This window comes from Rhincodon typus, chromosome 14 (assembly GCF_021869965.1).
Source record: "Rhincodon typus isolate 14 chromosome 14, sRhiTyp1.1, whole genome shotgun sequence".
Taxonomy (NCBI): Eukaryota; Metazoa; Chordata; class Chondrichthyes; order Orectolobiformes; family Rhincodontidae; genus Rhincodon; species Rhincodon typus.
This window is the reverse complement of record NC_063345.1, coordinates 23,738,702-23,756,782: the sequence shown is the minus strand read 5'-3', so window position 1 is coordinate 23,756,782 and position 18,081 is coordinate 23,738,702. Positions and strand designations below refer to the sequence as shown.

General features: G+C 39.5%; 1 protein-coding gene across 6 annotated transcripts in view; it reads right to left on the bottom strand.

Annotated features, from left to right (window-relative positions):
* LOC109914208 (zinc finger MYM-type protein 3-like) overlaps positions 1–18,081 on the bottom strand; it is a 121,721-nt gene that overhangs the window by 34,405 nt on the left and 69,235 nt on the right. For all 6 annotated transcript variants that reach the window (XM_048604964.1, XM_020514128.2, XM_048604965.1 and 3 more), the window contains 3 exons: positions 14,990–15,104; positions 13,279–13,539; positions 2,875–2,992 (listed from right to left, as the gene is read on the bottom strand). In XM_048604964.1, the coding sequence (XP_048460921.1) occupies positions 2,875–2,992; positions 13,279–13,539; positions 14,990–15,104 (494 nt within the window). The remainder of the gene's footprint in view (positions 1–2,874; positions 2,993–13,278; positions 13,540–14,989; positions 15,105–18,081) is intronic.

Genomic DNA, 18,081 nt, shown 5'->3' with positions numbered 1-18,081 from the left:
TCTATATCAATCTCATCTTCCAGCACTTGGCCCTATAGTCTTGAATGTTACAACACTTCAAGTGCTCATCTATGTACTTTTTAAAAGGGCCCGATGTTTCCTGCCTCTACTACCTTCCCAGATTCTCACCAGTCTCCAGGCGAATAAAGGCTTTCCTTAAATCCTCTAGCCTCTTGCCCTTCACATTAAAATTATGCTCCCTTGTACTGACCTTTCAAAGGGGGGACAACTGCTTCTTATTTACCCTCTCCACACTCCACAATCAGTTCCCCTTGTGCTTCCCTGCTCTAAAGAAAACAAACCAAGTCTATCCAGTTCCTCTACATAGCTAAAATGCTCTAACCCAGGCAGTATCCTGGTCAATCTCTTCTGCACCACCTCCAGTGCAAAAGTGAATGAAGATGCTACTTTTTAATAAACTTGTGCCTTTGAATTCTAATATATAAATTAGAAGCAGATGGATTCTACTTGATGACATCATGAAGGTAGTGAGAAGATTAGCAACTTTTTGGTGTCATGTAATGTGCAAGTAATGCTGTTTGGTCTGAAGGGAACATTCTGAAACGCAAGCTATCCAAGCTGGAAGCATTGCTTTACGTGACTCACTCCGAATTTTGAATACACATTAAATAATTCATTTGGATATTTGTAAATAAGCCTTTGCAAGGTATTTCATAAGGAGATCAACAGAAAGTTATTTTTAAAAAATCCACATTCATACTGGCAGATTCTGTTGAGCAGCTTCTGAGTCAGAGTACACAGACTAACAACTGTGACTTAGATAATTTCTACAGAGCAAATAATTTGAAATTAACTTTCTAGCTGGGATGCTTTTGTAAAGTTTTGTTGTCATATTAAGTAACATATTGCATCAAGGTATCACTTTGACAAAATAAGCAGGTTGTTCCTTAGCCACTTTTCTAATCCACAGCATGCATATCATTCTTCATTCTCCTTAACCTTAAAAGATAGAAACAGTGATAGACCAGGCAGAAACTGCATGAATTCAGGAGGGGGAAATCGTGCTTGACAAATCTTGTGGAATTTTTCACGGACATAATTAGTAAAATTGAAACAGGGGAAGCCAATGGATATGGCTTACTTGGACTTTCTATAAGGTCCCACTTAAGAGATTATAATATAATACTAAAGCACATGAGATTAAAGGTCATGTACTGACATGGAGAGAGAACTGGTTGACACATAGGAAATAAAGAAAAGGAATAAATAGGTATTTTTTTAAGTGACAGCCAGTGGCTAGTGGGGTACCACAGGGGAAATCAGTGCTTGGACCCCAGCTAGTCACAATACACAATAATAATGGAGGGAACTAAATGTAACACCTCCAAGTTTGCAGACAACACAAAGATGAGTGGAGGGTGAACTGTGAGGAGAATGCAGAAATGCTTCAGTGTGATTTGGACAAGTTGGACAGGTGCGTAAATGCATTGCAGAAGAAATATGTGAGGAATCCACTTTAGTAGCAAAACCTGACAGGCAAATTACTATCTGAATGGTGATAGATTGGTAAAGGGAAGTGCAATGAGACCTGGGTGTCCTTGTACATGAATCACTGAAATGAAGTACGTAAGCATGCAGATGCAGCAGACGGAGAAAGCAGCAAATGCTGTGTTGGGATCCACAGTGAGACGTTTCAAGTATGGAGCAAGGATGTCTTGCTGCAATTGTATAGGGCCATGGTGAGACCAAGCCTGGAGTGCTGTGTGCAATTTCGATTTCCTTATCTGAGGAAGGACGTACAACGAAGGATTTACCAGACTGATTCATGGAATGGTACGTATGGAAACAGATTGGATTGGTTAAGACTATATTCACTGGAGTTTAGAAGCGGGAGAAAGTCTCATAGAAAACTGTGGAATTCTAACAGGACTAGACAAAGCAAATGCAAGAAGGCCGGTCCCAATGAACGAGGAATGCAGGAGCAGAGGTGACAGTTTATAGATACTGGGTAGGCCATTTAGAACTGAGATAAGGGGAAATTTCTTCACCCAGACAGTGGTAAGCCTGTGGAATTCTCTACCACGAAAGCAGTTGAGTTGTTTTTAAGAAGGAGGTAGACATAGTTCTTAGGGCTCAAGGGATATGGGGAGAAAGCAGGAACTGAGAACTGAATTAGAAGATCAGGCATGACCATATCGACTGGAGCAGGCTCAAGGACCAAATGGCCGACTCCACGGATTTTCTATTTCTCCATAATGTTGTTTCACAAGCAGATGAAAGAGTAGTGTTTGTTTTCAACATAAAGGCAGAGTCAGTTTTCCCTACTAATAAAAACTAAAATCTATTTACACAATGCCAAGATAAAAGTATGGTTGCGTCCTGCACAAAATAACCAGTCAGAAAGGGAAAAAGTCGCATGAAGTAAATGTTTTTCCATTTACAATGGATCCACCTTACCATCTCAAATACCAACCTTTCTATCTCACCACTGGCCACTAATCTCAGATCCTCCTATCTCTCTCTGGCTCAAAACCACAATCTCCTACGTTTACCAACATTAAAGTCAGTCAATATTACTTCCAACACCACTTCTGTGGCAACACAAGACACTTTAGTTGAGAGAACCATCTCCCCATATGACCCTGAGTTGAATGTAATTCATTTTTCAATTAACTTGAAAATATTTAGAACGAAAACCACCGGACAGATTACAAAAGTAAGTTTCATCTTCCCTAAGAAAACAGAAAAACCTCTTCATTCTGCTTATAATTTTGTTGTACCGGGCCAGTGACTGAAAGTAATAATGGACAGCAAAACTAGAAAATTTTCAACATCAAAACTGTTCATCTTGATGACAAAAATCCACGTAAATGTAAGTTTAAAATAAGTGCAGGAAGGAATTAGTGGTCTCACCATTTTGAGAGGTAGAATTCATAAAATTTCACAGGGCATCTTAATGGATTCATTCTGTTTTCTCTCTGTTCTAGAACAGCAACTTCCTCTTCACGTTTCCTCTTTCCCATAGTGCTGCCTATAAACAAACAATAAAAAAGGGAAGAATAAAACTGAACCATCAACAACAGTAGAAATGGATTTTCATTTGGTAGCATAAAACAGTACAGAAATGATTTGTACAAAATTTTATTTCAGACTATCCAGAACAAACAATATTTATAGTGAATGTTTTGAGTCACATTATTCAAAGCTATTAGTCATTCTGTGAATTCTATAATAAAAACAAACAAAAGGGCCGGGCAATCTGTTATATCCGAGTGATGTGGTAACTGGTGGACCCCCTTCTGGCTCATACTGACCACATTGTAGCAAGTGTTGGCTGTTTCAGGAACTGCAGCTCAGAGTTGATGAGCTGGAGTATGAGCTTAGAAAACTGTGACACATCAGGGAAGAGGAGCATTACCTGGATGCTGTGTTTCAGGGGGCAGTCATACCCCTTAGGTTAACTATCTCGTATTTGGTCAGTGGTCAGGGACAGAAGGGTGTGACTGTGAGTGAACCGGGTAGGGGGATCCAGGAGGTTGTGCAGAGGGAGCCTCAGCCTTGAGCTTATCTGACAGGTTTGAGATTCTTGCTCCCTGTGTGGATGAGAGGGGACTGTAAGGAGGATGAGCAAACTGACCACAGCACTGTGGTACAGGCAGCCATTCAAGAGGGGGGGGGGGGGAAGAAAAGATAAATGTAGTTGTAAGTGGGGATATTATAGTCAGAGGAGCAGACACTATTCTGTGGCCAGGATTGAAAGTCCTGAAAGCTGCGTTGCCTGGGTTCAGGATCTCTTATTGGAGATGCAGAGATACTTAGGAATGAGAGGGGAAAGAGTGAATTGTCATGGTCAACATAGGTATCAACGCTATAGGTAGAAAGAAGAAAGAGGTTCTGCTGAGGGAATATAAGCAGCTGGGAATAAATTAGAAACAAGAACTAAAACCCGAGTTACCATCTGAGCCACGAGTTAATTGGCATCAGGTCAACAAGATTAAAGAGGTAAACACATGGCTCAAAAGATTGGTCCGTGAGAAAAGAAATTTGAATTCACAGGACGGCTGCACCTAAGTCATGCTGGAACCAGAGTGCTGGCATATCGCATAAGTAGGGATGCAGATAGGGTTTTAAATGAAATGGTGTGTGTGTGTGCATGCGTGTACGTATGTGTGGGCTGGTGTTGGTGAGTTCAGTTGCATAGAAAATTATGAGAAGATGTTGAGGGGGGTGGAGGGAGGGCTCAGCAGAGGCTATTAAAGTTTCCAGAACAAATAATAAGGCAGAGTATGGAAAGGATCAGGAATCTAACTTCAGATTGTGGGGCAACTTTGAGAAGGAGTTAACGCGGGACTAAAGATGTTGTGCTTAAACATGCACAGTATATGAAAAAAGGTAAATGAGTTTTGTAGCTCAGATTGAAATTGGCCAGTACAATGTGTAATCATCACAGATGTGGCTGCAAGGAGATGAGAGCAAGAAACTAAAATCTCCAAGATATCCCTTTCAAAAGGACAGACAGATGGGCAAAGGGGTGGGGTTGTTTGTTAGTAAGAAATTAAATTAAATCAATAGTAAGAAGCAATATACAATCGGAAAGTGTAATCTGTGTGGACAGACTTGAGGAACCGCAAAGGAAAAATATCTTGATAGGAGTTATGACATGCCTCCTAGCAGGTAGTCAGGATGAAAATAAATCAGAAGTTAGAAAAGGCATGTAAGAAAGGCACTATTATCATGGGGCACTTCAATATGCGGTTGGACTGAGGAAATCAGGTTGGTAGCAGATCCCAAGAAAAGGAATTTGCGTACAAGACTTTTTTTTGAGCAGCTTATGGAAGAGCTCATGTGGGAACATGCAATTCTGGATTTGGTGATGTGTAATGAGGCAGACTTGATTAGGGATCTTATAGTGAAGGAACCTCTAAGGGCCAGTGACTATAATATGACAGAATTCACCCTGCAGTTTGAGCGAGACAGAGCGAGAGCGAGAGAGAAGCATAAATCAAATTTAATGGTATCATAATTGACTAATAAGGGAGACATGAGGGAGGAACTGGCCAGAGTTGATTGGAAGGGCAGCAGAGCAGGGAAGATGGTGCAGCAGGAGTTTCTGGGGTAAATCAGCAGAAATTCACCTGAAGGAAAAGGAAACATCCTAAGGGGAGGACAAAGCCTACCAGGGCTGACCAGGGAAGTCAGGTGCAGTAACGAGGATCTGACGAGAAAAATCAAAAAGCAGAAGAAAAAGCATCCAATGGTGGTGAAGAGTTGTGGGAAGGCTGGAGGATTCAGAAGGCTTTAATAACCAGCAGAGGGCAATGAAAAAGTAATAATGGGGGAGATGATGAAATATGGGGGCAAGCTAGGGAGTAAAAGATTACAAAGTTTTTTGATATATAAAAGGTAAGAGGGGGCCAAGGAGTGTGGCACTGGCAAATGAGGCTAGAGAAGTAGTAATGAGAAGCAAGGAAATGGCAGATGAATTGAATACGTACTTTGCATCAGTCTTCATGGTGGAAGACACCAGTAGCATACCAGAACTACAAGAGAGTCAGGAGTTGAGGTGACTGTAGTGGCCATCATTAGGGATCACATGACACTAGGCTATAGTCCAACAGATTTATCTGAACACACTAGTTTTCACAGCATTGCTCCTTCCTCAGGTATAGTAAGGAAGGAGATATCAAGACATGGAATTTCTAGGTAAAAGATCAAACAACTGATGCGAATGTATTGAATAAAGCTAAAATGGCTGGTTGACTCCCTCTTGTTAAATCCTAAATCAGTTTCGAAAGGGAGGTGCATTTTAATCACTCAAAACCTACAAATTCCAGAATTTCTTTCAAGTCATCTCAGGTCAGACAATGCATTTTGGGTGTGAGGCCTTGTTTAGAATCTGTGTTTTAACCTGAAGTCAGACAGGATTTATTTCCAAAGCAGGAATTTATAAAATGCCCCACTGACCGTGTGTGCGTGTTTGTGACAGAGAGTGTGGGTGTGTGCGTGTGCGCGCGCGCTCGTGCACGTGTGAGAGAATGTGTGCAAGAGTGTATAGTGCGGAGGGGTAACCTGTAGCGTGACATGAACCCAAGATCATGGTTGAGGCCATCCTCATGGGTAACGAACTTGGCTATCAGCCTCTGCTCAGCAACTCTGCATTGTTGTGTATCCTGAAGTCCGCCTTGGAGGACATTTACCCAAAGATGCGAGGCCGAATGTCCTTGACTGCTGAAGTGCTCCCCTACTGGGAGGGAACATCCCTGTCTGGCAATTGTTGCGCAGTGTCCATTCATCCTTTGTCATAGCGTCTGCATGGTTTTGCCAATATACCATGCCCTGGGGCATCCTTGCCTGCAGTGTATGAGATAAACAACGTTGGCCGAGTCATGGGAGTATCTGCCATGCATGTGGTGGGTGGAGTTCCCACATATGATGGTAACAGCTATGTCGATGATCTGACATGACTTGCAGCGGTTGCCAATAGCAGGGTTATGTGGCGTTGTGGTCAATGTTGTCCTGAAGGCTGGGTAGTTTGCTTCAAACAATGGCCTGTTTAACGTCTGGCGGTTGTTTGAAGGGGAGAAGTGAAGGCATAGGGAACGTCTTGGGGAGGTGCTCATTGTCATCAATAATGTGTTGAAGGCTACTAAGAACATGGCATAGTTTCTCTGCTCTGGGGAAGATCTCGACGACAAAGGGTACCCTATCGGTCGTATCCCATGTCTGTCTTCTGAGGAGGTCATTACAGTTTTCTGCTGTGGTATGTCGGAACTGGCGATCGATGAGTTGAGCATCATATGATATTCTTATGATGGCGTCCTTCAACACCGGCACTTCCACATCATCATAAAGGACAAAATACCGGGGAAGCTGAAATGTCTGAAGGTGGATAAATCACCCAAACTAGATGGACTGCACCGCAGATTTCTGAAGGAGACTGCTGAGGACACTGCCACCAATGCCTGTACAATCCTTCAGGAATCACTAGATTCAAGAAAGGTCCCAGAAGACTAGAAAATGGCTGACATAACATCCTTGTATAAGAAGGGAGGAAGGCAGAAGATGGGAAATTACAAGTCAGCTAGCCTGACCTCAGTCGTTACTAAGATTTTAGAGTCCATTATTAAGGATGAGATTGTGGAGTACTTGGAAGAGGATGGTAAAATAAGGTTGAGTCAGCAAGCTTCATCAAGGGCAGGTCACGCCTGATAAATCTGTTCGAATTCTTTGCAGAGGTAACGAACAAAATAGACAAAGGAGAACCAGTAGATGTGATCTTTTTGGATTTCCTGAAGGCCTTTGACAAGGTTCTCATCAGGAGGCTCCTAAATAAGAGCCCACGGTTTTAGAGACAAGGTACTGGCATGGATAGCGGATTGGCACTGGCAGAAGACACTTTAAATTGCTTTAAGAACTGTAACTCAGGTGCAGTGAATAAGACTACGTGAGAGAAGGAGAAACAAAACACCCAGATGACTGTCCTCAAGCAGAGGTGATAAAAGAGTTTTTCAGAACAGCAGATGAGTTCTGCAGGAATCTGTGTTGGATGTTACGTTATACATTAACAATCTGCATAAACAAATTGTGGGCATTGTGTCATCTGCAAACTTGATTGAAGACTGTATTCTAGTCTAGAAGGATGACGGGGGGGATCTCACTGAAATTTACAGAATACTGAGACACCTGGATAGAGTGAACGTGGAGAAGATGCTTCCGCTAGTAGGAGAGACGAAGACCCGTGCGCACAGCCTCAGAATGAAGGGACTAAGATGAGGAGGAATTTCTTCAGCCAGAATGTGGTGAATCTGTGGAACTTGTTATTAAGTGTTTCTACGACGGGGATAACTTCTTGATTAGTAAGGGGGTCAAGGGATATGGGGAGAAAGTAGGAGAATGGGGTTGAGGAACATATCAGCCATGATTGAATGGCTGAACAGACTCAATGTGCTGAATGGCCTATTTCTTTCCTATATCTAATGGTCTAAAAGCTGAACAACGTTTCAGCTGCAAGATGGTGCAGAATTTTACTAAAACATAAAACAAAGCATAAAATTAAATCTTAACACATCTGCTATTCTTTTTGTTCCTTCCTATCTTCAGGACATCATCTCTAGCCACACACAATTCCATGCACCAGGAAACACCTGGTAATTCTCCCAATTCTTCAGGGTTTGAACTGAGACAATAAGCACTCACATGCCACAGAAGGCCTTTCAGCCGAGCTTATTCTTCACTTTCCAAAAGTCATTGGATGCTGCACAGAATTTTTGACTACAGCCCATTTTTCCATGTTGTTTAAATTCATGGTGGCAAAGCTATTGGCAGCAAATTGTTAATTCAATTAAGTATTGTCTGAATAGGTGCTATTCACTTCAAGCAGAAAATTTTAAGAGATCATTTGTAACTTAAGCATGGCTCAAAATAGATACAAGAATAAGCAATATTCGCTGAGAGTGAATGTAAATGAATTGCAGTAAGAACAGAATGTAAAGGTTTGTATTTGGTGAGAACAGCACAGAGGGGAAAATAAGTGCTGATATCTTTTCTTTCATGGGTCTATTGTTTACTAATTCAGTGACGTTACCATTACCTCACTTTCCTGCCTTTTGCCTCCTGTAGTGATTTATTTAAGCTTAAGACAGTTAAGTATTTAAAATTTTTGTTCAGTATTTTAGTGCAACTTAGAGCACACAGAAGGTTAAAAAACTACAAAGCAGGTATAATTAATCTAAACAAAGATATAGGTTGAGGTTGTGTGTCTATGACACAGCATGAGAGTGTTTGCAGGCATAGAACATCTGCAATAGGTGTCCCTTTCCAATCTCTGCAACTCACACATCAACGTAATGACTCAGTAGGAAAGTGTGACAGACTGGGAGCAGAGAAATTTATCTGGACAGTTTTCTCCAGGTTCTGGTTATACCTAAGAGACATGGGTTCAGAACTAGACTTGTGTAAGCTATGCTGCACAAAATAATGAAATCCAGATGAGACAGAGAAGGAAGATTAGCACAAAGTGATCACACTCAAAAAGTACATTGTACTTGTGATTCAGGAGGGTGAAAATAAAGACTGTCAGAAGAACAGCCAGAATGGTGGCCACGACACCTTGCAGCTGGTGGCTGTCCAAGAGAATAGGAACATAATGTGGCAGTTGTAGGGTATGTGATAATTTAGGGGAAGGAAAACATCCCTTGTAAGTCTGTGGTAGGGTCCTAAAAAAAAACTTGTTGCCTACCATTGGTAGGGTGAATCCAGAAATATATCAAGTATTCAACAAAGTCAGAGTGGTATTAAGGGAAATTTTAACTTTAATTTTAATTTGAACAAGAAAACTAATACATACCAGAAAATTAGTGAAGTGTGTTTAATGTATGCATCTCTTTTACAATCAAAAAGGCCAATGATTTAACAATGATTGAGATTAGTCAAGGAAGTAATGCTGGTTGTTAAAAATGTTCATATGATCATGGAATGATAGAGTTCATCAGTGTTGGAAAGGTAGAAACAAAACCATTAAGGTTTGAAATTTATGGAATGCTTTTATGTAGCAAAATGGGAAATTTCTTAATAGGCAGAATAGAAAATCATCCAAAGGCATTCAACAAAGAAATCAATGGGAGACACAAAAACCTTGTAAGCCCTGATAAGACAAGAGCATGACTTACCAAAAAGAAACCTGCAGTGGATAAGGGGCAACATTGGCTCAGGAGAATGAGGGATAAGGGGTAAAACTCAAAACAAACCATACAAATGCAAACCAAAATGACAAAACTTGGTGAAAGGGAGATACAAAGAACAGCAGAGTATGTTAAAATAGTTAATAAGAGCTACAAAATGTTTGAAAATCTTGTAAAGGATATCAATATCAACAGATGTCTTTTTTTTTTAAACAAATAATGAGGGAAAAGAAACAACCAGAGGCAAATTAAGTCTCTTAGAAATCAGCATGGTGATACTGTCAATTAAAATAATGAACTGACAAACATATTGAATAAGTACTCTGCATCAACAGGAAGAGGTCAGGATTCCAGAAGTCCCAAGGAAACTAATAGTGAATCAGGGAAAGCGATTCATCAAAAAGAATAAAAAAAAAAGCAAAGGGACAAAGATAAAGAAAATAAAGACTGGAAAGAGTGACAAATCCCCAGGACATTCTAGGATTTCAAGGAATTAGGTGGGAAAATTTAATGTTCATAATTATGGCATCTGCAAACTCTTCATTCAAGAAATGTTCCTTTAGATTAGAAAACTGTTTATTTCTCTTAAGGAAAAGCAGAGAGTTACAAACAAGTTAGCATAACATCTGCTACGTAGAAATTACTAGAGACTATAATTTTTTGCCCCCAGTTTGTCAAAGTTGTACACAAAATGGTTTGCCACTTTCACTCACATGCCAATTTCTAGCATTTTATGGCAGTGGAGGAGGACTGAGGGTCCAATGTGGGCAATAAATGGTGGGGATCAGTCACGTGTGGGAGCCAAGGTTGAATACCTATATATTTCATGGTCCCCATGCAACTGCCAAAGAGACAGTGGGTGCAACATGTTGTTACTTGATTCAAAGTTAATGCCTGATGAATACTTCTGTAAACTCATTTTTGGTCATCAAAAGAAAGCATTCTACCAAACTTACTTGGCTCGCTTAGGAATTGACAACCTTGCTTTTATTCAATGTTTTGTTGAACAGCATACACAGTGGCTTGTTTCTTTTCACAATAGCAAATTCCAATTCTCATCTGCTGTGAAGTTTACACTAGACTTCCGAAGTGCAAGCTTTGTCTTTGTTAGTCTGAGGTTTGCATATCATTTTCTGATGACAAACCTATCCATGTTTGGAATCTGGTAAAAATTTCTCAAGATAAATTCAGACCACAAATTAATCACATCTGTGGCTGATTGGCCCCATATGGCAAATGCCTTGGACAACTCTGATCTAGAGGACTAGAAGGCAAGGAGGTGGAAGTCATTGTGTAATTATACAAAGTCCAAATGAAGTCACACCAGGAATATTATGAGCAGTTCTCAGTCAGAGAGATTGGCAAAGAATGGGAGTATAAATCTACCAGCGAAATAGTTCCAAGGGTTAAATTATGTGGCAAGATTATAATAAGACTAATTGCATTCCCTGAAATTTAAAAGATTACAGGATGACTTAACAAAATTTTCAATGTACTGAAAGAAAAATTGGTATGGTAGATCAAATGAAGATTTTTCTGCCTGTGGAGTCAACTGGTACCAAGTGTAGTCTAAAAAGAAATTGGAGCCAGACTGTTCAAGAATGAAATTTAAGAAACTCTTCTGCACCCAAAGGGTGGTAGAGGTTTACCATGAACAACAACTGATGCTTGCTCAATTGTTACTTGAAACTCCAAGATTGTCAGGCTTTTGCAAAACGAAGTGTTAAGGTATATGGAGCGAAGGCAGGAAAGTGGAGTCAAGTTGCAGACTGTCATGATTTCAAGGGCAAAACAAGCTTGAGGAAAATAAAAGGCCAATTTCCAATTGTTGTCCTGGCAGAACTGAGTTTTGAAAAGGCCACTTCGAAACAATTTAACTCTAGAAAATCCACAATTGAGTCTAACCTTACTCTCAACTGACAAATATATTTCAGGTTGCAAGTGGAAATCTTCAATACTGACCCAAGGAGCAGAGATCAATTACAGCATTCCAATAGCTAGCATGCTGTGGTCAGTTAACTCAGCACAGCCAAGAAATCAAACTTGGGCCATCTTGTCTTGCATGTCTCTGTACCAGTTAATGCTCCTATCCAAAAACACTTTGGGAGGGGAGAGGTGGGTTTGTGGAAGACATTTGGAGGTGCAGGCAGGAAATAGTATTATTTTTAAATCCAAAACAGGTCATGTTTCAAATAATAGGCTAACACTTGTGACCTCTCGCAGAAATGAGATTCATTTGCCCAACCAAGGAAACATTTCAGAACTTTTCAGTGCACTCTGAAATTTTAAAATAGTAAAATGTCAGTAGAAGAGGAAATGGATCAAAAGACCATTTCAACTTGAAATTGGTGCAGACCTAACAGCTCTCCCTCAAGGAAAAGGAAAAGATGCAATGGAAATTAAGAGAGGGTAAACCAATCAGCAGGTAACTGCCTGCCAAAAATACCCAAACAACTGCAGATGTTGGAAATCAGAAAAAAAAACAAAATACTGGAAAAATTCAGCAGGTCTGACAGCATCTGTGGAAAGAAAGCAGAGTTAATGTTTCAGGTCCACTGACTGTTCTTCAGAATTGACCGCAGGCTAGGAAAAGGTTGGTATATATGTGCTGAAGATGTGGGGTGGGGGGAAGTAAACAATAGATGGAGCCCAGAGAAAGAGAGAAAAGACAGTTGGGTAGACTAAGGAATAGGTGAAGGTCAGCTTGGGAGAATGAATAGGTGCCAATAGAGAGCATTAGTGACCGACAATGTGTTATTTCTGGTAGCAGCCCGCGTAATGACAAGGTGTGTGCAGTTTGGTATAAGGACATGGGAGAAGGTGCTCAGGCCCGAAAATTATTGAACTTGATATTGAGTCCAGAAGATTGCAGGGCTCCCAAGCAGAAAATGAGGTGTTGTTCTTCCAGCTTGAGCTGAGCTTTACTTGAGCACTATAGTAGGCCTGAGACAGAGATATTGGCCAAGGAACATGGTGGTGTGTTGAAACGGCAGGCAACCAGAAGTTCAGGGTCATTTTTGAAGACAGAACATAGGTGTTCGGAAAAGCAGTTGCCCAGTCTGCACTTCGTCTCCCTATTACGAGCATTGAATATAGTAGACTAGATTAAGTAGAAGTGCAGGCAAATCACTGCTTCACCCGGAAGGTGTATCAGAGGCCTTGGACAATGAGAATGGAAGTAGTAAATGGGCAGGTATCACGTCTTCTGCAATTACCCCAAACTATCCCAGATTCGCTAATATACATCATGGTCGGAAACAAAGCTGTTTCTTCTTTTTCCTTTGAATCTAGTTGGAAAAAGGCATAGGTCCTGTACTCCTGCCGTATTCATCCACGGCAAGGCGAGAACACATGAATAATCAGGAATCACACCGAGATTTTCTCTCATATCTTTACACCAGCTTGGATTCTGGTAATGGTTTTACAGAGAGCAATCACACTTGCTCTAGTCATCACATTACCATGACTGTCAGACACTTCCTGAACATGGGGGCTACAACAAGCAAATCCAATTTTGGATTAAGCAGTTTAGAAATCAGATGGGTGCAAGACTGGAGTTACTCTCATCAGCTTGTACTCTAGTTGTTCCTTCTTTCATCTATCCCTGCAAGATAGATCGCATTTGATGAACACTTACTTTGATCCCTTCCTTTTTTATAATTAGCAGGCATGTAATATCGAATGCTGACAAGCTTTGTGGTTCCTCTGGGTGTTGTGCACTTCCTGGACTGCCGAACAACATTAGTGAAGGACAGACGCATGTGCTCTTCGACGCACTTCAGTCCAAAATACTTGGTGTTAAAGAACATCAGTGTGTTCAGTAGAACAAAGGGCGAGTATACTCCAAGTTGCTTACATTCCCAGAGATGCTCTTCCTCTACTCGAGAGAATATCAAACCTAAAGAAGAAACAATATCATAATATTAACAAATATACTTGGAACACAATGCAGGACAATATAAAGTCACCATTTGTAATTACAGGAAACTTTCTTATGTTGGATCTTTAAAATTACACCGCTGTATAGAATTGTATTCTTAAGTGTAAGCATTTGCAAGGTAGGCATTCCTAAATTGGGGACTCTCTTTAGTCTGTAACGCAATAAAATAGTAGGACACGTGAAGAAGAGAAGGACACAAGAAGTGAATCAAAGGCTATCTTAAAAGATACAGACAAGATTCACCTGCATAATCCTTCTCCATCACAATAAGATGAACAGTCTCTTGTTAGGTAAAATCAAGGAATAAATTATGTCCTTAATAATCCAGCTCAAAAAGGAAACAAGTAAGTACTGCATGGACATACACACTAACAGCATACAGGAACAAAGAGCTAAACATTATTCACAAATGAAATAATAACAGAAAATATTGGAAAATACATAGCAGGACTGGCAGTATCTCTGGAATGAGAAACATGGTTATCATTTCAAGTCTGTGACCTTTCATCAAAACATTATTCACATGCACAGTTAGAAAACATATCAGATGGCAGAAATCAAACAAAAACATGTGGAAATAAGTAGCAAGTCACGACGTATTTGAAACTAATTTCTGGAATTCTCAACTCCAAAGTACAATAGTATTTGAATTACTACATCTATTCAACTGTGTCCAGGATAGCACAGTGATAGTGTCACTGGATTCGGAATCTTGAAGCCCAGATTTTTGCTCTGGGAAGAAAAGTTCAAATCCAATTACACCGTCTGGTGGTATTTACTTCAAATAAAAAAAGTCTGGAATTTAAAAACAGAAAATCTGAGAAATGAAACCACTCTTGATTGTCCTTAAAAACCTATCTGGTTCATTAATGCTCCTATTGGGGAAGGAAATCAGCCATCCCACTTGGTCTGGCCTACGTGCAACTCCAGACATATAGAAATTAGGTAACTGCCTTTGATATGGCAAATAAACCACTCAGATCAAGGGCAAGTGGGAATCGGCAGCAAGTGCTGGCCTTAAAGTGACACTCGCATCCCAGGAAAGAATAAAGAAAAAAGAAAATGCACTTGTTCTAGAAGGAAGCCAAAAGTCATGTGTGTCAGGCAGGAGTGGAATTAAGACCACAGTCAAATCAGCTGTAATTGTACAGAATGGTAGAGTAGAACACGCTGAGACAAATGGACTACTCCTGCTTTATTATTTTGATCACGTGCTCTAACTATAGAAGTTAATGTTTTGGCTAGGGTTCATCAGCAAGTATGTACTTTCACTTTCTGCATTGCTTAAATAAAATTACTGTCATTTTGAAGGCATATCTGGTTATTGGTTATTTTCTACCAACAGAGGTGTAGATGCAGATACAGAGACATATGAAAGGTTTAAGACAGGTAGGAAATCTGAACTTACCATTTGGAAGCAAACTTGGTTGCCAACCTTGTAGCATTTTATTCAACTCTTGGACAAAGGTAAGGTAATAAAGATCAGTGAATATGTTGACCATTCTGTTGTTTTCAAGCAAGAACTAAAATAAAACAAATCAGAAATAGCAAAATATGAAATGAAATAAACACTTCCTTATTGCTCATTCTTGAAAAAAATACAATTTTACATTTACTAATGGGACATTGATAAATCTATTGTAATTTGAAGCCTTATTATACTTTCAGCTCCTGTATTTACTTTTACTGAAGCCAGATAGTTCATTTTGATTGAGAACGTTCACAATACTAGACATTAGTGAGTAAATAATTCGCTAAGATAATAAGATACTGAAGATTAATCAGGCATCATACATTTCATACCCAGACAGGACACTATTTCCAATGCTGCGTCGTTGCAGGAAATGCATCAAGTAGAAAGTCAGCAGTTCTGATTTAATGAGTGGCAGAAGAAAGAAATAGTTGTCTCCAGTCCCAGAGGACTTGGTGATGGGGAAATGTGTAATATTATGTCCCTGTTTAAACAATTTCAATAAACACTGATACAAATGGATTTTAATTCCATTGATTATTTCCCACCAGGTTTGTTGGAAAAAGTCTGCATTTAACACACTAAGACAAATGATAAATAACCCATAAGGGAATTTGAATAAAGCTCTTTTACCCCTGAATCACAATAAAATCCTACTGCATAGGAGGCCATTCAGTCTGTCGACTGCCAGTTTTGAAAGAGCTATCCAACATGTCCCATTCTCCTACTGTTCCCACATCCCTGCAAATTCTTTTTATAGTATATATCCAAGAAACTACAAATCTAAAAATAGTCAGATAATTGAATCATGTACGTAAATGAAAATAGTAACATTCATAATTCTTTAAAAATCAAACTCTGTTCAAGGAAGCAGATCCTGGACAGCTCAGTACAATGCCTGCTCGAAAATGAAGACTGAATATCAGAATGCAATGTTCATGGGTTTGGTTCCCATTCTATTCAGTTCCCAATGATAGAATCTCCCAAAACACAATCCACAAATGAATCAGTGAAGACAATTTTCTCACTGCTTGACTGCTACTACTGAAAGCGAATGAGTTGATTAAAAACAAAACGACTTTATACTTTTCTTGCTTTGGGGGCAAAAACCAGAACTGAGAGGATATGAAGGTTGGAAAACATGATGATGGAAAACAGAACAATCAGATAAACGGTCTAAAAGTTTAAATTAGTTTCAAGATGCCATACTTAGAAAACTGGAGAACAAAAAGCATTTTTGAGTGGAATCTTCAGAATCAATCAAGAACACCTGAACAGTCTTAATCTAATCCCATGACTGGCTAAACAGGCTTGAAAGATTAAATGTGACTTTGACAGTAATTCCTGCACTGGTAGTTGAGATTATTCCCATTGATTCCAGTTGCAAGTTAAGACAATAATGGTGCAAAGAAGTCCCATATTGATGAACAATTAGAAACTTGCCAGTTTTTTTTATTGCCTTGCACTAATGAGCTGTAAGGATTTGGAAGATTAAAATTTAGAATTGCCTAACAGGCAGCTAAAATTTAAGATTTTGCAGCCAGATCAACTGTGCCTCAAAAAAAATGACTGTCTCTCTGCAGGGTTAAATGGTGAATCCAAACTTGTTAAACCACATGTTTTGCTTACCAGCTCAGTTGCGACTGCAACATGTTGATTATTCTTTCAAACATACAAGGCAACTGAATAACCAACTAAAAACTGAAGTATTAGCTACGATCAGTCAACTCAACTGCAATTGATCCTTTAGTCCCAACTGAGAGAAAGACCAGGAAAGGAGATGGAGACAGTGGTGACAGTGCAGAGTTTGTGATGGGGTCAAAGACAATGGTTTCAGTTCTCCCAAATTAAATGGAAAAAAGTGCAGCTCATCCAGCATTACATATCTGACAACACAGTAAAATCTAACTAAAAGATATCCAAGCTTTTCTTTTTGAAAGCTATATAGGTATATAGCTGTATAGAACCTTAAAAGCCACAACAGAGTTTAAATCAGAATACCATTTGTGAATATCTTTGGTTGCTGTTATTAACAGATCTAAATGTAAAGGTTAGCCAAGCTCTTTCCACAAAATTAAATACATATAAGGGCCACCAGGCTGAAATCCATGAACTAATGAATAAAAATTCTATACACTTTTTTTCTCTGATAAACTGAGATGCTTTGGATAGGAAGCAGAGAAGCGTCAACGATGTAAAAAATTCAATGCTTTATGCTTGTCGTGTTTATACAGAAGTTGCAACAGTCACTAGTCTGAGCTCTGACTGCTTTAGAAATTGTCACCAACATTTTTCTGAATAAAATATATTACAATTTCAAAATTACAGCTGTATTCAGAAGGGAAAAATATTTATACTCCAGTACTTGACCTCACCTCAAGAGCTGGCGATGTTTCCTTTTGGTGAGAATCAGAAACTGCTTCCCACAAGAAAGTACTTGTAAAGGCAAATGCAGTCAGGTGTTCCGCATATTTTAATAGCGCAGAGCATTTGTCAAGCCAGAGAAAAAGCACATCATGTGCACTGTTGAGTTTGAGAGAGAAACATGTACCGAATACAAATACGGGAAGGTAAACTGCAGATTCACCAGCATCCAAAAATAAAATAATCATTTTTCAGATGCTGAGGTGATGATCTGTTGTGAAAGAGATTCCTTGACAAAGCATTTGGAAGCCAGATTTCAGGACTTTGGCAATGTCACTCACCGGCTGGGTATTATGTACTTTAAAATACCACTAAGACCACTGACAGTATTGCACACACCGCCTATCCTCAGTTCAGAAAAAAAACTACCGCCTCCCAGCCTTGATGAATGCTGATTCAAGTATTCCCCAGACCTGGTCACGGTTGGAAATCATAATTGGGCCAAATAGTTTATAGACTTTTAAAGTCAAGTTTGGATATAAAATTTTTTGATCACACTAAAGACTGTGCTTGGTCAAAGATCAAAAAAAAAATTTGATAATAGTTCACATCAGCAATACAGACTTCATACATATGTGTCAGTTTTCTATCATTTTGTGTTCACT